Here is a 25,075-nt window from a genome sequence, read left to right on the forward strand (position 1 = left end):
CTTGTGCATGTATTTTTGTATTGCTGGGGTATGTCTCCAGGGTAGGTTCTTAAAAAATGGGATTGCTTGTTTGAAAGATAAACATATCTATAATTTTGTGAGATACTGCTAAATTGTCCTCTACTGACATTGTACCACTTAGCACTCCCAGCAGAATGTTTAAATGCTAGTTTCTCTATATGTTTGCTTATAGCGTGTGTTATCAAGATTCGAACTTTTGTCAATCTGATGAGTAGAAAATATGTCTCAATATAGTTGTGATTTGTATTTCCCTTAGGGATGAAGTTGACTATTCACATTTCTAAGGGCCATTTGTGTGTCTGTTTGTAGGCTGTTTGGCTCTTTTGCTTAGTTTTTTCTATCAGGATTTAGTGTTTTTTTTCTTCTTGATTTTTTAAGCATTCTTTATATATTAGGAGAATTAGCCTTTTTTATGTGATATATGTTGCAAATATTAGAATATAAACTTTAAACTTTATTTCTCTCACAGAATTTTGGTTTTGTAAATATAATTAAGGAAATGGAAGTTGGGACTTTAGCTTAATCCTCATATATACCATTTCATTACTTTGTTTATGAGTCATTTAAATTGTTTATTTTTTTTCTTCATCCTTACAGGGAATAACTTAAACAATCATCTAGTAGCCAGTGAATGTCAAAAGTCAGTCAAATTAGTCCTTTTTTATTTACTGAAATTTTTTAAAGAGTGAAATATGCCAAATGTATATTTGATTTTCATGGCTCTATTCCTGTTGATGTTACTCTTTTTTTTTTTTTTTTAATATATCTTAGATGGAACAGATTGAAAATATGTGAGATCCTGATTCTCTTTTTAAAAAATATAATATTTTAGAATTAAATGGTAATCTTTTATTGAGATGAGAATGTTAATAAGAAGTATCATTGGCTATGATTATATTAAATATGAATGTTTTTTTCCAGGAAATGTATTACCAAGAACTGCTTTCTCTGTATATTTTAGGTTTTGACAACAATTCGTTCAGGGCACCGAGCAAATATATTTAGTGCAAAGTTCTTACCATGTACAAATGATAAGCAAATTATATCCTGCTCTGGAGATGGAGTAATATTTTATACCAATGTTGAGCAAGATGCAGAAACCAACAGACAATGCCAGTTTACCTGCCATTATGGAACTACTTATGAGGTACAGTACTATTATGATTATATATATATTATATATACACATATATATAATATATATACACATCCACACAACATTTATATATAAGTGGATATGTATGTATGTATGTATATAACTGTATATGTGTTTTATATATGTGTATACATGTGTGTCCATCTGTACATATACATTCATTCATATATGTGCAAGGAAATAATTAAAGCACTACATCTAGATTTCAATGAAGCATTTGAGAAGATAATTTTTTTTAATTTTGCATGGGCAGGCACTGGAAATCAAACCCAGTTCTCCGGTATGGCAGACAAGAATTCTGCCTGCTGAGCCAGTGTAGCCCACCCTGAGCCACTGTGGCCTGTTCGAGAAAATAATTTTGATAGGCTTGTGGTTAAAGTTAAGAAACAAGAAGTGAGCTGCTGTAGTATTGTTAGGTGGTTTTGTAATTGTTTTATCCACTGATTAAGATCCCCTAAGAAAACATATCAATCTGAAAAGATGCCTCTGTTATTGTTCTTCATAGCTCTCTCTGACCTCTTAAGCTTTTTTTTATCACTGGCTTGCATTGTCTGTGCTGGCATGCTTATAATATTCACATGTCAAAAGGAACACTAGTACACCAGACAAGATAATCAGATTTCCACTATATATTAATAAGCTCCACTCCTGAGTTGAATTGAATGAGGTAAAATAAATTTAGGATTCAATTATTATGCTTTACTTGTTTTAGAAAATTTGCTCACACTAATAGAGTGCTCTTTCAAAATCTTTTCATGTTCTTCCTTTACATAAAATTATTCAGTGGTTTCCCATTGCTTGTGTAACCTGGTCTGTCTTTTCCGTCTTTTGAATTTCAATTCTTATCCTAATGATTCTATGTGTACTCATGTAAATAGCATATAGCTAGATTTTGTTGTCTTATTCATTCTCACAATTTTAACTTTTAATTTGAAATTTCAGCCAATTTGTATTTATTGTGAACACTGATTCACTATTTGGATCTATTTATAGTAGTTTTAATATGTATTTTCTGTTTGTTTTGAGCTTCCTTTATTCCCATCCCTTTTTTGTTCACTTATTGAATTGCTTGAAGAGATTGTATTTTTGCCCTTTTTGTTTCTGTCACTTGCTTTTATAATAATTTTAACATGACTTTGTAACAGTCTAAAGTTTACCTTTGCCATTTTCCTGAATAAAGAATCTAAAAATATTATAATTCTTTTTATACCTTTTCAAATTTTATATGATCTTATCATTCAGAATTTACTTATATCTTAGTTTCCCTCATGAATAAGTTCAGTGTTTATTTAGATTTACCTACATATTTACAAATACTTTTGGCTTATCCTTCCTTTTTATATCTGAGATTTTCCATCAGTGGTCATTTTGTGCCTAAATTGCATTCTTTTATGAGTTTCTTTAGTGAAAGTCTATTGACCTAGTTCTTTCTTTTTCAGAAAATGCATTTTCTTTTTGATATATACATATATATGTAAATGTATGTATAATAGAATTTGCTAGTTTCAAGTGTCCATTTCAGTTGCATAACTATGTTTAGAGTGTTGTGCTACTATCACTACCATCCATTAAAAAACCTTTTTTTATCACTTCAAACAGAAACTCTGTATCTTTTAAGCAGTAACTCTCCATTCTTTCTCAGCTCCAGATAACCTCTAATCTACTTTCTGTCTCTATGAATTTGGTTTATGCTAGAAATATCATATAAGTAGAATCATGTAATATTTGTCTTTTTGTGTCTGGCTTATTTCATCCAGCATAATGTATTCATGGTTCACCCATGTTGTATGTAACAGATCTCTGTTTGTTTTATGGTCAAGTAGTTGTATACATACATCACATTTTTTTTATCCAGTGATGAATTGATGGACACTTGGTTTTGGTTAGTGTGACTAATGCTGCTATGAACATTAATGTACAGGTATATGTCTGAATCCATGTGTCCTGTTCTTTGGAGTATACATCTAGCAGTGGGATTGCTGGGTCATGGGATAATTCCATGTTTAACTATTTGAGGAACCACCAAACTCTTTTCCAGAGCAGCTGTGCTATTTTATATTCTCACTGGTAATGCATGATATTCCAGTTTCTCAGCAATACTTGTTTTTTTGTTTTTAAAATATTTTTATTGAGAAATCTTCACACACATACAGTCATGTCTGTACAAATACCTATTTGTATAGGTATTTGGATAAAGATATTTATCTACATTTTCTTCTAAAAGTTTTATGATCTTACCTCTAATGTTTAGATCTCTGATCCATTTTGTATTAATTTTTGTATAGAGTTTGAGTTACGGGTCCTCTTTCATTCTTATGCATGTGTATATCCAGTCCTCCAAACACTGTTTATTGAAGAAGCTTCTCTGTCCTAGGTGGGTTGGCTTGACCACCTTACCATATCAATTGTCCATAGATGAACTAGTTTATTTCTGAACACTAATTCGATTCTGTTGGTCAGTAAATCTATCTTTATGCCAGTACCATGTTGTTTGTACCACTGTAGTGTGAGACCTCCTACTTTATTCTTTGCATGATTTGATCCTTTTTAATATATTGACATTAGTTTTATGGCTCAGAATAAAGTGTTTATTGGTACACGTTCCTTACTCACTTTAGAAGAATGTGTATTCTTCTCTGTAGAGTGTTCTGTAAAGATCAGTTTTGTTAACATGGAAGATAGCAGTGTTCAAATCTGTGTTCTTAATGATTTTCTGTTTTGTTCTATCGGTTATTGACAAAGGTATGTTGACTTTTTGGATTATATTTTTGGATTGTTTATCTTTTTACTTCTTCCAGTTTTCACTTCATGCATTTTGAATGTCTGTTATTAAATGTATAAACATTTAGGACTTTAATGTTTCTAATCATGTTTTGACCATTTATCATTATGAAATGATCCTCAGTATCCCTATTCTTGGCCTGTAAATTTGCTGCTCTTTATATAGCCGATTTTGCCTTACTGTAGGTAGAGTTATTGTGGTATATCTTTCTTTCCCCTTTTACTTTTAGCTTGTCTGTATCTTTATATTTAAAATTGTTTTTTCAGTAGGCAGTTTATAGATAGATTGACTTTTTATCCAGTTGGATAGTGACTGCCTTTTGATTGGGGTATTTATATCAATTAAATGTAATATGGTTATTGGTGTATAGGTATTTGGATTTAAGTCTTCCATCTTGCATTTCTTGTATTTTATTTCCCATTTGTTCCTTTGTTTTTTGTTTCCTTTTTCTTCTTGGTCTTCTTTTTTTTTTTTAAAGAATAAATATTTTTGTTATTCAATTTTATTGACTTGATTTATTAAGTGCACTTCTTTTTACTGTCTGCTTTAGAGGAAATAGTATACATCTTAAACTTTATCATGGTTTAGGTAATACTGTACTTCAAATACAGTATAAAAAACTTAAAACATTATCCATTTTCCATTTCTCAGCATTTAGGTTATTTATTCATTTATTTTATTTCTATATGTGTTATAGACTCCACACATACATCGTTAATGTTCTTGCTGTTAGTAGTTGTCTTTAAAGAGATTTTAAAACAAAGGAAAGTTTGTTAAATTTACTTAAATATTTACTATTTCCTGTGCTGGTCATGCCTTTGCATAGTTCCCGATTACTGTCTGTTATCATTTTCCTTCTGTGTACAGGATTTCTTTCTTTGCATGGGTAGGCACCTAGAATTGAACCTGGGTCTCAGCATGGCAGGCAAGAACTCTGCCTGCTGAGCCACTATGGCCCAAGGATTTCTTTTAATATTTCATTTTGCTAGTCTGCTCACGTAAGGATCTGTAAAATTACACTATCAATGGTCAGATAGTTTAGATTTTGCTTACTGTATTTTTTGCATTGTAGTTATGCAAATCTGCCATTGCTTTAGGAAAGCAACTCTAGGCAGTATGTAAATGTGTGGGTGTGGCTCTGTTCCAATAAAATCTTATCTAGAAAAATAGGTAGTGAATCTTATTTGACCTGAGGGTTATTGCTTGCTGTCCCCTGTGGTAGCGAAGAAGCCTTTCAGTTTTAGTATGTCTCAAAATTGGCTATTTCATTTTTATTTTGGAAAGATATTTCTGCTGGGTTTAGAATTCTAGATTTTTTTTTTTTTTTTTTTTTTTGCCTTTTACCTCTTTATAGTTGTTATCCACTGTCTTCTGGTTTGCTTTGTTTCTGCAAGTAGTCTTGTACTGTTCTTATCTTTATAACTGGTTTTAGCAATTTGAGAATGATATTTCTTGGTATAGTTGTGTTTGTGATTCTTGTATTCGGGTTATATCATTTTTCCATCCTTTTACTTTTAGTGTATTTGTTTCTTTGAATTTAAAGTATCTTTTATAAACAGTATATAGTTGAATCATCTATTTTATTCATTTCGCCAGTCTGCCTTTTAATAGGACTATACATATACCTTCAAAAAAATGTTATTTGTTTTTTGCTGTGCTAAAATTCACGTATCACCCAGACTTGCCCTTTTAAGTTGTACAATTCATTCATTTTTTGTATAGTCACAGTTGTGTAAATTATCACCAGTATTTAATTCTAGACTATTTCATCTGCTCAAAAAGAAACTTTATAGCAATCAGCAGTCTCTCCTTTGCTGGCTATCAGCCCTTTACAACAACGAATCTGCTTCCTATCTCCATGGATTCGCCTAATCTGCACATTTAATATAAATGGAATCATACATTTCCTTTTTTGTCTGGTTTCTTTTACTTAGCAAAATGTTTTCAAGGCTCATCCATATTGTGATCTGGACTTCATTTATCTATTTATTTATTTTTAGCTGAATAATATATGGATATATCACATTTTGTTCATCTGTTTATCAGTTGATGATCATTTATTTCCACTTTCTTGGCTACGATAAAAAATGATACTATGAACATTTATGTACAAATTTTTGTAGTGATATATTTTCAGTTGTCCTGGATATAAACCTAGGAGTGGAATTTCGAGGTCATACAGTAGGTAACTATGTTTAACTTTTTTTTTTTTATTAATTAAAAAAATTAACTAACACAACATTTAGAAATCATTGCATTCTACATATACAATCAGTAATTCTTAATATCATCACATAGATGCATATTCATCGTTTCTTAGTACATTTGCATCAATTTAGAAAAAGAAATAGAAAAACAACAAAAAAAGGAATAAAACAATAATAGAGAGAAAAAAATAAAAAAAATAAAAAAAGAAAAAACTATACCTCAGATACAGCTTCAGTGTTTTAACCTAATTACATTACAATTAGATAGTATGTGCTGTCCATTTCTGAGTTTTTGTATCCAGTCTTGTTGCACAGTCTGCATCCCTTCAGCTCGATTACCCATTATCTTACCCTGTTTCTATCTCCTGATGGTCTCTGTTACCAATGACATATTCCAAGTTTATTCTCTAATGTTGGTTCACATCAGTGGGACCATACAGTATTTGTTTTAGTTTTTGGCTAGTCTCACTCAGCATAATGTTCTCTAGGTCCATCCATGTTATTACATGCTTCATCAGTTTATTCTGTCTTAAAGCTGCATAATATTCCATCGTATGTATATACCACAGTTTGTTTAGCCATTCTTCTGTTGATGGACATTTGGGCTGTTTCCATCTCTTTGCAATTGTAAATAATGCTGCTATAAACATTGGTGTGCAAATGTCCGTTTGTGTCTTTGCCCTTAAGTCCTTTGAGTAGATTCCCAGCAATGGTATTGCTGGGTCGTATGGCAATTCTATATTCAGCTTTTTGAGGAACCGCCAAACTGCCTTCCACAGTGGTTGCACCATTTGACATTCCCACCAACAGTGGATAAGTGTGCCTCTTTCTCCGCATCCTCTCCAGCACTTGTCATTTTCTGTTTTGTTGATAATGGCCATTCTGGTGGGTGTGAGATGATATCTCATTGTAGTTTTGATTTGCATTTCTCCAATGGCCAGGGACATTGAGCATCTCTTCATGTGACTTTTGGCCATTTGTATTTCCTCTTCTGAGAAGTGTCTGTTCAAGTCTTTTTCCCATTTTGTAATTGGATTGGCTGTCTTTTTGTTGTTGAGTTGAACAATCTCTTTATAAATTCTGGATACTAGATCTTTATCTGATATGTCGTTTCCAAATATTGTCTCCCATTGTGTAGGCTGTCTTTCTACTTTCTTGATGAAGTTCTTTGATGCACAAAAGTGTTTAATTTTGAGGAGCTCCCATTTCTTTCTTTCTTTCTTCAGTGTTCTTGCTTTAGGTTTAAGGTCCATAAAACCGCCTCCAATTGTAAGATTCATAAGATATCTCCCTTAATTTTCCTCTCACTGTTTTACAGTCTTAGACCTAATGTTTAGATCTTTGATCGATTTTCAGTTAACTTTTGTATAGGGTGTGAGATACGGGTCCTCTTTCATTCTTTTGCATATGGATATCCAGTACTCTAGGCACCATTTATTGAAGAGACTGTTCTGTCCCAGGTGAGTTGGCTTGACTGCCTTATCAAAGATCAAATGTCCATAGATGAGAGGGTCTATATCTGAGCACTCTATTCGATTCCATTGGTCGATATATCTATCTTTATGCCAGTACCATGCTGTTTTGACCACTGTGGCTTAAACATGCCTTAAAGTCAGGCAGCGTGAGACCTCCAGCTTGGTTTTTGTACCTTAAGATACTTTTAGCGATTTGGGGCACCCTGCCCTTCCAGATAAATTTGCTTATTGGTTTTTCTAATTCTGAAAAATAAGTTGTTGGGATTTTGATTGGTATTGCATTGAATCTGTAAATCAATTTAGGTAGGATTGACATCTTAACTATATTTAGTCTTCCAGTCCATGAACATGGTATGCCCTTCCATCTATTTAGGTCTTTTGTGATTTCTTTTAACAGTTTCTTTGTAGTTTTCTTTGTATAGGTCTTTTGTCTCTTTAGTTAAATTTATTCCTAAGTATTTTATTCTTTTAGTTGCAATTGTAAATGGAATTGATTTCTTGATTTCCCCCTCAGCTTGTTCATTGCTAGTGTATAGAAAATACTACAGATTTTTGAATGTTGATCTTGTAACCTGCTACTTTGCTGTACTCATTTATTAGCTCTAGTAGTTTTGCTGTGGATTTTTCAGGGTTTTCACCATATGGTATCATATCATCTGCAAACAGTGATAGTTTTACTTCTTCCTTTCCAATTTTGATGCCTTGTATTTCTTTTTCTTGTCTAATTGCTCTGGGTAGAACCTCCAACATGATGTTGAATAACAGTGGTGATAATGGACATCCTTGTCTTGTTCCTGATCTTAGGGGGAAAGTTTTCAATTTTTCCCCATTGAGGATGATATTAGCTGTGGGTTTTTCATATATTCTCTCTATCATTTTAAGGAGGTTCCCTTGTATTCCTATCCTTTGAAGTGTTTTCAACAGGAAAGGATGTTGAATCTTGTCAAATGCCTTCTCTGCATCAATTGAGATGATCATGTGATTTTTCTGCTTTGATTTGTTGATATGTTGCATTACATTAATTGATTTTCTTATGTTGAACCATCCTTGCATACCTGGGATGAATCCTACTTGCTTGTGATGTATAATTCTTTTAATGTGTTGCTGGATTCGATTAGCTAGAATTTTGTTGAGGATTTTTGCATCTATATTCATTAGAGAGATTGGCGTGTACTTTTCTTTTTTTGTAATATCTTTGCCTGGTTTTGGTATGAGGGTGATGTTGGCTTCATAGAATGAATTAGGTAGCTTTCTCTCCACTTCAATTTTTTTGAAGAGTTTGAGCAGGGTTGGTGCTAATTCTTTCTGAAATGTTTAGTAGAATTCATATGTAAAGCCGTCTGGTCCTGGACTTTTCTTTTTGGGAAGCTTTTGAATGACTGATTCAGTTTCTTTACTTGTGATTGGTTTGTTGAGGTCATCTATTTCTTCTTGAGTCAAAGTTGGTTGTTCATGCCTTTCTAGGAACTTGTCCATTTCATCTACATTGTTGTATTTATTAGCGTAAAGTTGTTCATAGTATCCTGTTATTACCTCCTTTATTTCTGTGAGGTCAGTGGTTATGTCTCCTCTTCCATTTCTGATCTTATCTATTTGCATCCTCTCTCTTCTTCTTTTTGTCAATCTTGCTAAGGGCCCATCAATCTTATTGATTTTCTCATAGAACCAACTTCTGGTCTTATTGATTTTCTCTATTGTTTTCATGTTCTCAATTTCATTTATTTCTGCTCTAATCTTTGTTATTTCTTTCCTTTTGCTTGCTTTGGGGTTAGTTTGCTGTTCTTTCTCCAGTTCTTCCAAGTGGACAGTTAATTCCCAAATTTTTGCCCGTTCTTCTTTTCTGATATAGGCATTTAGGGCAATAAATTTCCCTCTTAGCACTGCCTTTGCTGCATCCCATAGGTTTTGATATGTTGTGTTTTCATTTTCATTTGCCTCAAGATATTTACTAATTTCTTTTGTAATTTCTTCCTTGACCCACTGGTTGTTTAAGAGTGTGTTGTTGAGCCTCCACGTATTTTTGAATTTTCTGGCACTCTGCCTATTGTTGATTTTCAACTTCATTCCTTTATGATCCGAGAAGGTGTTGTGTATGATTTCAATCTTTTTAAATTTGTTAAGACTTGCTTTGTGACCCAGCATATGGTCTATTTTTGAGAATGATCCATGAGCACTTGAGAAAAAGGTGTATCCTGCTGTTGTGGAGTGTCATGTCCTATAAATGTCTGTTAAGTCTAGCTCATTTATTGTAATATTCAAATTCTCTGTTTCTTTATTGATCCTCTGTCTAGATGTTCTGTCCATTGATGAGAGTGGGGAATTGAAGTCTCCAACTATTATGGTAGATGTGTCTATTTCCTTTTTCAGTATTTATAGTGTATTCCTCATGTTTTTTGGGGCATTCTGATTTGGTGCGTAAATATTTATGATTGTTATGTTTTCTTGTTTAATTGTTCCTTTTATTAGTAGATAGTGTCCTTCTTTGTCTCTTTTAACTGTTTTACATTTGAAGTCTAATTTGTTGGATATTAGTATAGCTACTCCTGCTCTTTTCTGGTTGTTATTTGCATGAAATATCTTTTCCCAACCTTTCACTTTCAACCTATATTTATTTTTGGGTCTAAGATATGTTTCCTGTAGACAGCATATAGAAGGATCCTGTTTTTTAATCCATTCTGCCAGTCTATGTCTTTTGATTGGGGAATTCAGTCCATTAACATTTAGTGTTATTACTGTTTGGGTAATACTTTCCTCTACCATTTTGCCTTTTGTATTATATATATCATATCTAATTTTCCTTCTTTCTACACTCTTCTCCACACCTCTCTCTTCTGTCTTTTCGTATCTGACTCTAGTGCTCCTTTTAGTATTTCTTGCAGAGCTGGTCTCTTGGTCACAAATTCTCTCAGTGACTTTTTGTCTGAGAATGTTTTAATTTCTCCCTCATTTTTGAAGGATAATTTTGCTGGATATAGAATTCTTGGTTGGCAGTTTTTCTCTTTTAGTAATTTAGATATATCATCCCACTGTCTTCTTGCCTCCATGGTTTCTGCTGAGAAATCTACACATAGTCTTATTGGGTTTCCCTTGTATGTGATGGATTGTTTTTCTCTTGCTGCTTTCAAGATCCTCTCTTTCTCTTTGACCTCTGACATTCTAACTAGTAAGTGTCTTGGAGAACACCTATTTGGATCTATTCTCTTTGGGGTGCACTGCACTTCTTGGATCTGTAATTTTAGGTCTTTCATAAGAGTTGGGAAATTTTCAGTGATAATTTCTGCCATTAGTTTTTCTCCTCCTTTTCCCTTCTCTTCACCTTCTGGGATACCCACAACACGTGTATTTGTGCGCTTCATATTAACATTCAATTCCCTGAACCCCTGCTCATATTTTCCCATTCTTTTCCCTATAGTTTCTGTTTCTTTTTGGATTTCAGATGTTCCATCCTGCAGTTCACTAATTCTAACCTCTGTCTCTTGAAATCTACCATTGTAGGTTTCCATTGTTTTTTTCATCTCTTCTACTGTATCTTTCGTTCCCATAAGTTCTGTTATTTGTTTTTTCAGACTTTCCATTTCTTCTTTTTGTTCATCCCTTGCCTTCTTCATGTCCTCCCTTAATTTATTGATTTGGTTTTTGAAGAGGTTTTTTCATTTCTGTTCGTATATTCAGAATTAGTTGTCTCAGCTCCTGTATCTCATTTGAACTATTGGTTTCTTCCTTTGACTGGGCCATATCTTCAATTTTCCTGGTGTGATTTGTTATTTTTTGCTGTTGTCTGGACATTTAATCAGATTTCCCTGAGTGTGAGACCCAGCAGGTTGAAAGATTTTCCTGTGAAGTCTCTGGGCTCTGTTTTTTTTATCCTGCCCAGTAGGTGGCGCTTGTCTGTCTGCGGGTCCCACCAGCAAAAGATGTTGTGGCTCCTTTATTAATGCCACTATTAGTGTTTGGTTGGACCCAGTCCCTGGCACTGTCGGAAACTCCCTCCTCTCCCTCCGGGCAGCTGCCTGTGGGGGAGGGGCACAGGTCACCGGCCTCCGTGGCCTGGGGAACTCGCCGATCTGAGACCCGCCACCGGACCGGGAAGCCGCCTGTGGGGAGGGGCACCGGTCGCCGGCCGCCACGGCCTGGGGAACTCGTCGATCCGAGACCCGCCACCAGACCGGGAAGACACCTGCGGGGGAGGAGCGCTGTTCGCTGGCCGCCGTGGCTTGGGAAACTTGCCTATCCGAGACTCTCAGCCGGTCCAGGAAGGAGGGACGGAGGGGCGCCGGTCGCCAGCCGCCACGGCCCGGGGAAGCGCGCACCACTCAGGGAGCTCACCGCAGCAGAGTCTCGCAGACGGTCCAGCCAGTCCAGACTGGGGTTCGCTGTGTGTCCGATCCCTGCCGTGGCCCCAGGAGCTGTTCTCCACTGTTTCTGGTCACCTAGTAATTGCTCTGGAGGAGAAACTAAGACGCGCGTACCTTACTAAGCCGCCATCTTTCTATGTTTAACTTTTTACGGAACTTACAAACTGTTTACCAATGCAGCTGCCCCATTTTACGTTCCATTTTCTAGTTTCTCCCATCTTTGCCAATATTTTTCAATGTCTATCTTTTTAACTTTATCGGTCCTACTGGGTGGGAAACTATATCTCATGTTGGTTTTGATTTGTTTCCTTAATGAATGATGATGTTTATCATCTTACATCCTTATTGGCCATTTGTATAAATTCTTTGGTGAAATGTTGATTGAAAACACTTTCCTATTTTTAAATTGGGTTATTTCTGCTTTTCTTATTGAGGGTTAAGAATTCTTTTATATGTTCTCCATATTAGATTTTTGTCAGATTGCAACTGTTTTCCAATTGTATGGATTTTCTTTTTACTTTTATGCTAGTGTGTTTTGAAACACAAGAGTATTAATTTTTACTAAGTTTGGGCCGTTTGTATTTAATGAAGTTAGTGATCACGTAGGATTTATGTCTGCCATTATATAATTTGTTTTCTGTATCTTGTGTCTTTTTTATTCCTTTATTTCTATATTATCGCCTTCTTTTATGTTAAATAAATATTTTCTAGTATGCTATTTTAACTCCCTTCTCATTTCTTTTACTATGTTTTGCTGAGTTTCCCTGGGCATTATGATGAGCATCTTATCGTAAAGTAATCTAGTTGAACTTACTGTCAACAGTATACAAAACCTTTGTGCTGTGATAGCTCGTTTTCTTACATCTCCTTTGCTAGTATTTATATGATTTATACTTTGAGTCCTTAAATATTGTTTCTAAGTATTGCTTTCCTATTATTCTATAAATTGAATGGAAGTAGCAAACAGTTAAAAGCAAACATTCATTTATACTGTTTAATATCTATATATATAGTTTACATTTACCAGGGCTCTTTATTACTTTGTGTTTGTTATTGCCTGCTGTCCTTTAATTTCAGCTTGAAAGACTCCATTTAGTAAGTTCTTCTGGCTCAAGTCTCCTAATGGCAAATTATCTTCAGTTTTTGTTTATCTTGAAATTTCTTAATTATTCCCTCTTTTTAATGATAGTTTTGATGGATATGGAATTCTTGACAATATTTTTTCTTTCAGCACTTTAAATATGTCATCTCACTGTCTTTGCCTTTCATGAAGTCTTCTGAGAAGTCTGTAGGATTTCATATACATGTTGAGTTGCTTTCTCCTGCAGATTTCAGTATTCTGTCTTTGCTGCTTTTACAGTTTGACTATGATATGTCCAGGTTTGGAACTCTTTTAGTTTAGTTTATCTTACTTGGAGTCATTGAGCTGCTTGGTGATAGATTAATGTTTTTCACCAAATTTGGGATGTTTTTGCCAATTATTTCTTCAAATATTCTTTCTGTCCCTTTATCTCCTTTCCTTCTGACACTCCTGTTTTGTCTGTTTTGTGTATATTGTGTGATTCATGGTGTCACAGGTTTCTCAATTTCTATTTGTTTCATTTTTTCTTCATTCCTTTTTCTTTCTGTCTCTCAAATTTGAGATTTTCAGTTGACTAATCTTTGAGTTTGTTGATTCTTTCTTACTGGTTCAGAGCTGCTATTCAGTACCTTTGGTGAACTTTTTCATTTCAGTTATTGTACTTTTCCAGTATAGAATTTCATTTTGTTCTTTTAAAAATTTCTATCTCGGGGTTGGGGGGGGGGTGGTGGCTCAGTGACAGAGTTCTTGCCCGCCATACTGGAGACCCAGGTTCCTTTCCTGGTGTCTACCTATGTTTAAAAAAAAAAAACAACGAAAAATTTCTGTCTCCATTTTGATTCTCTGTTTGGTGAGGTGTCATTCTCATGCTTTGTTTTAGTTCTTTAGGCAATGTTTTCTCTACCTTTACACAGACCTAAAATAACTGATTTAAAGTCTTTGTCTGGGTGCACTGGTGGCTCAGTAGTAGAATGCCCTTCCCATGCACCCCTCCAAAATAAAAAAACAAACAAATAAAGTCTTTGTCAGATATGTCAAGTATTTGTACTTTTTCGGGGACAGTTTCTTTTAACCACTTATTTTCCTGTGTCCAAGTCATACTTAACTGCTTTGTGTGTCTCAAAATTTTTGTTGTTGAGAAGTGGACATTTACATATAATTTCATTCTCAAAATTAGATTCTTCCTCCTTAATGGTGGTTGTTGGTTTTTTTGTTTGTTTTTGTCCATTTGTTGTTGTTGCCGCTGTTTTTTTTTTTTTTAGTGACTTTCCAAGACCAATTCTGTGAAATCTGTATTATTTTTCATGTATGGCCACTGAAGTCTCTGCTTTACTTGTTTGGTGTTTAGTTATTGATTAGACAGAAATTTACTCAAATGCTTTGATCCATGTCTCCCAGCCTTTGTGGGTGTATTTGGGCATGCCTTTAATACCCCAGAGGCTTACATCTCTATTTTAGCCATCCCTTCCTGCTTTCATAGATCCTAAAAGTTAGCCAGAGGTGAGAGATTAAGGCCTTGTTTGATGTTTCCTGGATTTGCTCATATGCCTTCACATGAGCATGTTCTTCTGCATTCTTAGGCATGGGTTAATGCTTTTCAAATTACCCTGTGGATATTTAAATCCTCTGTTTTTCTTCTTAAAATTTTTTGTCAAGATCTTGGTTTCCCTACCCGATGTTCTTTGTCAAACAGCTGCAGTGTTAACAGTTGCCACTGATTACTTTTGACAAGCATGCTATGATTAGGGTTGTTAGCGAAGAGTGTAATCTGAGTCAGGCCACAGGGATACACAAGTCCTCAGAATGGAACTTTTTAAGGAATCTTCCAGTCAGGTCAGATATTGACAATTCTCCCTAAAGAATTCACCTATTTTTTTTTTTTTTTTTTTGGTGAGCTCTAAATCTTTCTGTCCTTTACAGTGGCTGCTAAACTGTTCATTTTCACAATTACTATAGTTGCTTGGCTGTGATTTTCATGACTACCACATAGCTGGCAAGAGAGGATAGTAGTAAGACAGGTTAAAATGCCCCAAAGTTCTCTGTTTTATCTGAGGTTAAGTCTGCTTTTATATATTTTTACAAATAAATGTTCCTTTACTTATTCCAAACCTTCACCTCAAATTCTGGACTTTCAAAGAAGTTGATATTTCAATTTTTGCTAGTGTTATTGTTGCTTTTCTGGTGGGGCAGATTTTCTGAGGTTCAATATTCACCCATTTACAGAAAACAGTTTCTCTCCAGCATTACTTCCCCTCTACTTTGTTGAGGATTGTTAAGATGTTAGGAAGGCTTTTGAAATAATGTACATTTCCTTAATATATCATAAAACAAAACTTTAGTTATAATTAGGAATATATCTTAATTCATTTATTTCATATTTCACAGCAGTGATGACTGTAACTCAGCTGTTCATTAATTAATTAGAATAAAGAGTGAATTATTCCAGTTTGCTAAATAAATGTCCTTATGGAATACGTACTCCTAATAATTTTTCTCTAGATGGAAGCATACAAACTGAAAAATGACTTCTTTACTTTTTCATCTTCTATGTGCTTTCATTCCCATAAGTTCTGTGATTTGTTTTTTCAGACTTTCGATTTCTTCTTTTTATTCATTCCTTCCCTTCTTTATATCCTCCCTCAATTCATTTATTTGATTTTTGATGAGGTTTTCCATATCTGTTTGTACGTTCTCAATTAGTTGTTTCAGCTTCTGTATCTCATTTGAATTGTTGGTTTGTCCCTTTGACTGGGCCATATCTTCAATTTTCCTAGTGTGATTTGTTATTTTTTGCTGGCGTCTAGACATTTAATTACCTTAATTAGTTTATTCTGGAGATTGTTTTCACTTCTTTTACCTAGGGTTTTATTGCTGGATGAATTTGTTGTCTGTCTGTTCTTTGAGATTTAGTCCGGCTTTTTCTGGACCATTAGCTTAGGTCTTGTGTAACAGAGAGTTTTTCAGTTCTTGTTTTCTTGTTTCTTGCCCTGCCTCTATGGTGTCTTCCCCGCCCCCCCCCCACCCTTAGGAGAGTCTACTTAGGTATTACAGACCCCAGCCTGATTTCCCCAGACCAAATTGGCCTCTTGTCAGGAGGAAAGAGTCACCTGCGTCAGTTTTCCCTGAGTGTGAGACCCAGTAGGTTGCAAGTGAAGTGAAACTTCCTGTGAAGTCTCTGGACTCTGTTTTTCTTATCCTGCCCAGTATGTGGCACTTGTCTGCCTGCAAGTCCCACCAGCATAAGATGATGTGGTACCTTTAACTTTGGCAGACTCTTCCTGCTGGGGCATGGTGGAGACAGAGGAGAGGTTGTAGGCTGTTTTGATGGCTTCAAATGACTGAACCCTGGGGTCTGAATTCCTTGAGGGAGAGATTCCACGTGAGTTGGGCCTCACCCCTCCCCTGGGGAAGTTTGAGCCTCCTGACAAGCTATCAAAAAACAAGCTTGTTTCTGCCTGAGAAGCCCTGCAGCTTTATCCAAAGGCAGTCAAACCTTTGTAGAAACACAGCCACAAAAACCTCTGTTTCGTTTTTTTTTCTTTTTCTGTTAGCCCTGCCCCCTCGGCACCAGGGTAAAAATCAGCAACCTCTGCTTTGACCAGGTTCACCTGAGCTGGGGGCCTATTTTTAGTATTTGGAATTTGTGAATTAATTCCACACTTGAAGCTTAGTTGTGCTCAGCCCCCCGCTGCTGGTAATGTCTCTTTCCTTTCCCCTCTGGGAAGCAGTCTGTCAGGGAGGGGGCACTGGCTGCTGCGGCTTGGGGAACTCACGGTTCTGGGGGTGGCTCGCAGCCGGTCCAGGTGGTCTAGACTGGAGTACGCTGTGTGTCTGGTCACTGATGTGGCCCCAGTAGCTGTTCTGTATTGTTTCTGGTTATTTAGTAGCTGTTCTGGAAGACGAACTAAATCCCACCCCTTGCTAAGCTGCCATCATGGCACCTCTGCCACTTTTAAACTTTTTAAGTAAAAAAGAATTTTTTTAATTAAGTCATGAAAGCTGAGTCAAGAAAAAAAGTGCATAAATATTTCTTATTGATGAAATACATATAAGCAGTTCGTTTAGTACTGCTGTCTTTTTCCATGGAATACTTTTTTATCTGGCAAGTTTGTCCAGTTCTGTTTTGAATCAGAGTATAGGTAAGAATAAATAAATAAATACATGGTTCTTATTTTCTTTTACCTTAATCATTTTATGATGTAGGAGCAATATTTTCAAAGTTAATCTGTTTAGATGTTCAATAAGGTTAACTGTACTTATGTTTTTCATCTTCAGATTATGACTGTACCAAATGATCCTTATACTTTTCTCTCTTGTGGTGAAGATGGAACTGTCAGGTGGTTTGATACTCGCATCAAAACCAGCTGCTCTAAAGAAGATTGCAAAGATGTAAGAATCAAATTTTTGTACAGTTGATGTAGAAACAAAGTTATAATTAAAATTTGAAAGTTATCTGCATTATGACTCTCGGGTAAATTTCTTAAATTTTGAAATGCTAAAATCTTTTATAAACATTTTATAATCACAAAAAATGGTTTAAATTAAAATGTTAACGAAGTTAGGAATCTATTTTGGTTGTAAATCTGAAATATATTTATGAAAATTTAGAAATTCTTCAATGTATTCTCTAGTGTTATAAAAACTTGAAGATATCAGTATATCTCTGTTACTCATGGAGACAGCTTTGGTTTATGAGGAGCAATCATAGAATTATGTGGATGCTTGGTGTCTTTTTTTCTCCCTATTCTTTTAAACCAAGAATTTTGTATTTTGTTTTGTTTTTTTTTTAAAGAAATACAGGGATATTATTCTTGTCAACATGTTAATTCAAGCTTTAGCTCACTTCTCTAAAGGTATATCTTCACCCTTAGTTTTGTGTGTCTTTTTAAATGGGGTTTTCTAGAATTTTAAATATGAAAAAGATCTGAGAAATCATTCAATCTGTGATCCCAGAAAAATAACCTTAAGTTCTTTGTCGTGTGTTATAGAGAGCAGATTAGCTTTTCTTTTTTCATGGGCAGGTACTGGGACCGGAACCTGGGCAGCATGGCAGGTGAGAATTCTGCCACTGAGCCACTGTTGCTCGCCCCCACATTAACTTTTTTTTTTAATTTTTAATTTTTTAATTAATTTTTAAAAAATTACAGAAAACACAAATATTCTTAATATGTGATCATTCCATTCTACATATATAGTCAGTAATTCACAATATCATCACAGTTGCATATTCATCATCATGATCATTTCTTAGAACATTTGCATTAATTCAGAAAAAGAAATAAAAAGACAACAGAAAAATAAAACAAAAAAAAAAAAAACATGCACACCATACCCCTTACACCTCCTTTTCATTGATCACTAGCGTTTCAAACTAAATTTATTTTAACATTTGTTTCCCCTATTATTTATTTTTATTCCATATGTTCTACTCATCTGTTGACAAGGTAGATAAAAGAATCATAAGACACAAGGTTTTCACAATCACACAGTCGCATTGTGAAAGCTACACCATTATACAATCATCATCAAGAAACATGGCTACTGAAACACAGCTCTACATTTTCAGGCAGTTCCTTCCAGGCTCTCCATTACATCTTGAGTAACAAGGTGTTATCTACTTAATGCATAAGAATAACCTCCAGGATAACCTCTCAACTTCTGTTTGGAATCTCTCAGCCATTGATACTTTGTCTCATTTCACTCTTCCCCCTTTTGGTCGAGAGGATTTTCTCAATCCCTTGATGCTGGGTCTCAGCTCATTCTAGAATTTCTGTCCCATGTTGCCAGGAAGGTCCACATCCCTGGGAGTCTTGTCCCACGTAGACAGGGGGAGGGTGGTGAGTTTGCTTGTTGTGTTGGCTGGAGAGAGAGGCCACATCTGATCAGCAAAAGAGGTTCTCTTGGGGGTGACTCTTAGGCCTAGTTTTAAGTAGGCTTGACCTATCCTTTGTGGGGTTAAGTTTCATATGAACAAACCTCAATACTGGGGGCTCAGCCTATAGCTTTGGTTGTCCACACTGCTTGTGAGAATATCAAGAATTCAACTTGGGGAGGTTGAGTTTTCCCCTGTTCTCACCATTCCCCGAAGGGGACTTTGCAAATACTTCTCCGCTCACTGATCAAATCACTCTATTCATTGGGGCATCTCTCTGGACAAACCAATAAAATCTCATGTCCTATCCAAGGTTCCATGTACTTATGTCATTCAACCAAGCTTTCTATATAAGTTATATTAGGAAATGCACTAGTCAAAATATAAATTTTGTACCAAATAAACATTTTTTGCATTAGTCTCACACATAAGGTGAAATTTTAAAATATTAATTACCATCTATTTTCAGCACCCTGCAGTAATGACATTCCTTTTTTCTCCTCATGCAAAAACATTTTTTAAATTTGTATGTTTAGTTACAGTCATTATACACTCTAGGCAATCCTAGATTATACCATCTCAATCTTTATTGTCTGTCTTTCTTTGTGATTTCATTTGTGCCCCCAGCCCTCCTCCCTCTATCATTCTCACATTCAGCTTCATTCAGTGTTCTGACATAATTGTATTACAGTTAGGTAGTATTGTGCTGTCCATTCCTGAGTTTTTACATTCAGTCCTGTTGTGCAATCTGTATCCCTTCAGCTCCAATTACCCAATATCTTACCCTATTTCTATCTCCTGATGGTCTCTGTTGCCAACAAAATTCTTCAAGTTTATTCACTAATGTCAGTTCATATCAGTGAGACCATGCAGTATTTGTCCTTTTGTTTCTGGCCAATCACACTCAACATAATGTCCGTAAGGTCCATCCATGTTGTTACATACTTCATAACTTTATTGTGTCTTACAGCTGCATAATATTCCATCATATGTATATACCACAGTTTGTTTAACCACCCATCTGTTGATGGACATTTTGGCTGTTTCCATTTCTTGGAAGTTGTAAATAATTCTGCTATAAACATTGGTGTGTAAACCGCCCCCGCATTAACTTTTAAGTAGCAAATGGAATAAGGAAGTAGTGCTAAATAGACATCTGTTAAAAGTTACTAAAAATTGAATCATCAGTAATCAGTTCAAGTGCTTGCCAATTAAACTGGTTGCTATTGTTAACATGTTTTGTGTTTGTGTGTTGTGGGGGCAGGTTATTTTACACAGGTGAAACAGAAGAAAATGAAAACAAAAAGTAAAAATGGAAACTTTTAAAATGTATACGATTTAAGTCAATCATTATGTTATATACACACAGACACAAACAGGAAAGTATTGAATGAAAGCAGAAATAAATTTAAAATATCAGGTTGTTTGTTAGGAGCATTTGGTATACCCATTTCTTAGTAAAGGTTTGGCCCTGAAGTTTATGACAGTTTTTTTTAGAATCATATTTTCGTATTCAATGTAGTAGGATTGAAATAGTGTCTCGTTAAACAGAAGATCTGTGAAAATAAGAGAGAAGGCAAGTATAATAAGAAATAAGTGAAAATAAGTAAAAATTATAATATTTGTTAGTTTATTTTTATATAGAAAGGAATAGAGTCAGATAGTATTAAAAAGCCTGGTTACTGGAGTAGTTTTTAATTAATAAAAACTTGTAAAATTATGAAAAGTACTCAGTGAATGAATTCTGTGTAATAGGAGTAATCTTTTTGAGGTTAATTCAGTAAAAAAACTGTGAATGTAATTTAAAAATTCAGCCATACAGAGAAGAGTAAAGAACTGCAGTCATACCCGGAATAATATAGAATTAATGGAACACTTGAAGGATGTATCTTTGGTGTGATAGTTTGTATATTTTTTTAATATTCTATAGAATCGAGTAATGACATTATAGAAAAACCTGTCCTTCACAAAGTTTGTATGTGCATGTGTATACTTTGTTTTTGAACCAAAAAGGAGAAAGGTTTTACAAGCTAAGGAAAGTGTAAGATTTAGAAATAAGATAATAATATTTTTGTTATATTTTAATAGCAACAGTGGAAATATTAGGGATACCATATTTAAAAATCAATACTTATGACCAAAGGCAGAGTAAACCTTCCTGTTTACTCATTATTTTGTTTTGTTAATGCTGCTGGAATACAATATACCAGAAATGGAATGGCTTTTAAAAAGGAAATTTATTAAATTACAAATGCACAGTTCTAAGGCCATAAAAATATCCAAACTAAGATGTCCATAAAAAGATACATTTATTCAAGAAAGGCTGATGTCTGTTACATAGGAAGAAAGTTACTAAAAATTGATTCATCAATAGTCATTTCAGGTGCTTGCCAATGCTGATCCTTGGCTGGCATCTGCTGGTCCTGGTTTCTGGTTCAATTGCTTACAGCTTCTGATGCCAGTGGTTTCTTCTCTAAGCATCTGGGGACCTTCTCTTAAACTCCTCTGGACACAACTCTCAGTTCTGCCTTGCTTAGCATCTCATGGGAATGCACACGGCAATGTCTGCTGGGCTCTGCATCTCCAAATGTCCGTGTTTAGGCATCTGCTCTGTCAGCACTTCATGCATCTCCAAACATCCATGTCTTTGTCACATCTGAAGTAGCTGTTTTCCAAACTTGTGCATCTGTGGTTTCTCCAAAATGTTTCCTCCTTTAAAGGACACCAGTAAACTAATCACGACCTACTTGAATGGGCAGTCACATTGCCATCTAGTCAGAAGGTCACACCCACAGCTGGATGTATCACATCACCATGGAAACAGTTTATTTGATTTGTTAATGCTGCTGGAAATGCAATATACCAGAAATGGTTGGCTTCTATAAAGGGAATTTATTAACCTGCAAGGTTACAGTTTTAAGGCCATAAAAATGTCCAAACTAAGACATTTATATCAAGAAAGGGCCATTGGCATTCAGGCTTTTTCTGTTAGCTGGAAAGGCGGATGGCTGCATCTGTTAGCTTTCTCTCCCAATTTCTTGTTTCAAAATGCTTCCCTGGTGGCATCTTCAAAGATCTTTTGTCTGTGTCAGTTCTAAAACTTTTTCCAAGATGGTTCCCTCTTAAAGGGTTCTAGCACCACCACCTTGATTGGGTGGAGACACATCTTCGTGGAAACCACCAATCAGAAGGTCCCACCCACATGTGGTTCAGTCACATCTCAGTGGAAACAACTTAATCAAATAGATCCCACCCAATAATACTGAATTGGGATTAAAGAACATGGCTTTTCTGGGGTACACAACAGTTTCAGACCATCACACAATCCAGTCAGGGTTTCCACCCTGAACAATGGATTTGCCTCCACAAGATTGGATTAGAAAAAAGGCATGGCTTTTCTGGGGTATGTAACATTTTCAGACTGGCATATTCTACCCCATGCATCCTGAAAAGACATGTTTATTCACATACAAAATACATTTAATTCATCACAATATCACAGAAGCCTTAAATCATTTCAGTAACAATATAAATACAATACAAGTTTAGGGACAGTACAAAATCTTGTCAGAGTCAATTATAAGCATGTTTTGTTCTAGGGCAAGAAATTCTCTGGCCATGAATTTGTGAAAATTGAAAACAAGCTATCTGCTGCCAATATACACAGGAGGAGCAGTCATAGGGTAAATGATCTCATTGCCATACGGTGATATTGTAGGGAAAATCGGTCACCGGACCCAGAAATTTCCAAAAACCTTCAGGGCCATCTTCATTAGATTTCAAAGTCTGAGAGTCATCTATCCTTAGAGCTTTAGAAAGTAACAGTCCTACCCTTTTCAAGGGCCTACACAGTGGCCTTGTTTTCTCCAAATGCTGGAGTGAGTGTTGCAACATTGGGGTACCTTGAGGAGACCACCTTTTTCTCACCTGCACCCTCTTTAAGCACTGGGGCAGCACCAGGGCTCTCTGCCATTTCCTGGACACATACTTAACCCCCTCAGAACAATAGGGCAGCATCAAGGTTCTCCCCAATTCCCAAGAAATGTGCTCTACCTTCTTTGAGGCATGGGGCACCAAAGCTCTTCCTGAGCAATGAAGGGGAAGGCCTGTCCTCTGCCTTCTGGGCAAACTCACCCTTTCCACATGGATGGGCATGTCTGCTGTCCTTTCTGCTCTCCTGGCCTGAAATTTCTTGGCTTTAGACCTTGGCCTCCATAGTTCTGCCTTTGAAGTCATTTTTCCTTCAGTCTGCCCCCTTTAGTCCAGTCTTGAAATGGTTCCATTCATACAGATCTTGCAAAAAGTTTGTTGATTTTCCATGTAGCACCCAGGTATCAATGTCATCATACATTAGGGCTTTCCACAGATCCTTTCTAGATAACTCCATTTCCAATCCTGGCTTTTTCTGATATGGCTGATTGGTCCTATGTTTCATTAAATCCTCACATGGAGCCCTGTTCTCTGGAGTCTCACTTTGTAGAAGCCCAGACTTTTCCAGATCATCAATTTCTGGTTTCTTTGTAGCCAAGAGTTTGGTTATCACTTTTTCTCTTTCCTGTCCCATTTTATTATATGCTGAAATGAGAAGCCAGATTGTAGTTTTCACATTTTGTTTGGATATCTTTTCAGCTAAGTAGCCTAGCCCACCACTTTTAAGTTCTGCTTTCCATACCAATACGAGTAGACCCTTTTGCCACTTTCTCTGCCAGTTTAAAGCAAAAGTTGCTGTTCTAGTTTACTAGCTGCTGGCATGTGATATACTGGAAACAGAATGGCTTTTAAAAGGGGGGGACACAGTCTCATTGTAAAAGCTATATCATTATACAATCATCTTCAAGAAACATGGCTACTGGAACACAGCTCTGCAGTTTCAAGTACATCCCTCTAGCCACTCCAATACCATACACTAAAAAGGGAATATCTATATAATATATATAAGGATATAACCTCCAGGATAACCTCTTGACTCTGTTTGAAATATCTCAGCCACTGATGCTTTATTTTTTCTCATCCCCCTTTTGATTGAGAAGGTTTCTCTGTCCCTTCATGTTGAGTTCCAGCTCATCCCAGGATTTCTGTCCCGTGTTGCCAGAGGATTTTACACCCCTGAGAGTTATGTCCCATGAAGAGAGGGAGGGGAGTGAGTTCACTTGCTCTGTCAGCTTAGAGAGAGGCCACATCTGAGCAACAAACAGGTTCTCTCAGGGTGCGTCATCTCAGTCTTTATTGTGTATCAGTCTTTCTGGTTTCATACGTTCTCCCAGTCCTTCTCCCTCCATCATTTTCACATTCAGTTTCATTTAGTGTTTTGAATTATTAATAGCTTTTTGTACCTGCTAGCACAGTTGTTCAGTTTTTAGACTTATATATAGGAAATTTATTTTTTTTGTCATTCAGAATGTATTTTCAATTGCTCAATTATCTGTTACTTTTTACCTCTCTACTTTATAATTATGTTTAGTGAGCATTTTCAAATATATTTTATTTTGATTAGTTCAGAAGAGCAGAATTCAGTATTCTTTAGAAATTTTGGAGTTGTAGAACAGTGTATTAAAAGAAGAAAAATTTCCTTAGAGTTATAAGCTATTCAGAATGTTTACCTGAGTCTGTTAATTTGGGTTTCAGGCAGGTTCAGATTGTTCAAATAGAAATACTTCGTGTTAGAAACTTGGTAAATAAATTAAAGGAAAACCATGGGTGTTTTTCCCTCCCTTATTGTAATGCTGACTGCATTAAGATTTCTGAGAAAGGTTTTCTCAAAATTGAAGGGCAAATGTTTTAAATATAGTATTGTTTCTAATATATAGCTCTCTGTAACTGCTATTATTTTATCTTTGAAGGACATTTTAATTAACTGTCGACGTGCTGCCACATCTGTAGCTATTTGTCCACCAATACCTTATTATCTTGCTGTTGGTTGTTCTGATAGCTCAGTGAGAATATATGATCGGCGAATGCTAGGCACAAGAGCTACAGGTAAAAAAATATTCTAAGATATAAGACTCTTAGTTCAATGAGTAAATCTTTAAAGCATATTTGACATTTAAAAAGTTCCTTAGTTTGTCATAAATTACAAGAAATAGTATGTATTTAAGTAATTTGGGTTATTATAAAAGTATCATTTCA

The 25,075-nt window shown here is 35.5% G+C and overlaps 1 protein-coding gene across 7 annotated transcripts in view; it reads left to right on the forward strand.

Annotated features, from left to right (window-relative positions):
* The window catches only part of DCAF6 (DDB1 and CUL4 associated factor 6), a 215,136-nt gene that overhangs the window by 69,160 nt on the left and 120,901 nt on the right, over positions 1 to 25,075 (forward strand). For all 7 annotated transcript variants that reach the window (XM_077156886.1, XM_077156887.1, XM_077156888.1 and 4 more), the window contains 3 exons: positions 983 to 1,168; positions 17,353 to 17,466; positions 24,790 to 24,925. In XM_077156886.1, coding sequence (XP_077013001.1) covers positions 983 to 1,168; positions 17,353 to 17,466; positions 24,790 to 24,925 — 436 coding nt within the window. The remainder of the gene's footprint in view (positions 1 to 982; positions 1,169 to 17,352; positions 17,467 to 24,789; positions 24,926 to 25,075) is intronic.

The sequence above is a fragment of the Tamandua tetradactyla genome, chromosome 4 (genome assembly GCF_023851605.1).
Source record: "Tamandua tetradactyla isolate mTamTet1 chromosome 4, mTamTet1.pri, whole genome shotgun sequence".
In the NCBI taxonomy this organism is placed as follows: domain Eukaryota; kingdom Metazoa; phylum Chordata; class Mammalia; order Pilosa; family Myrmecophagidae; genus Tamandua; species Tamandua tetradactyla.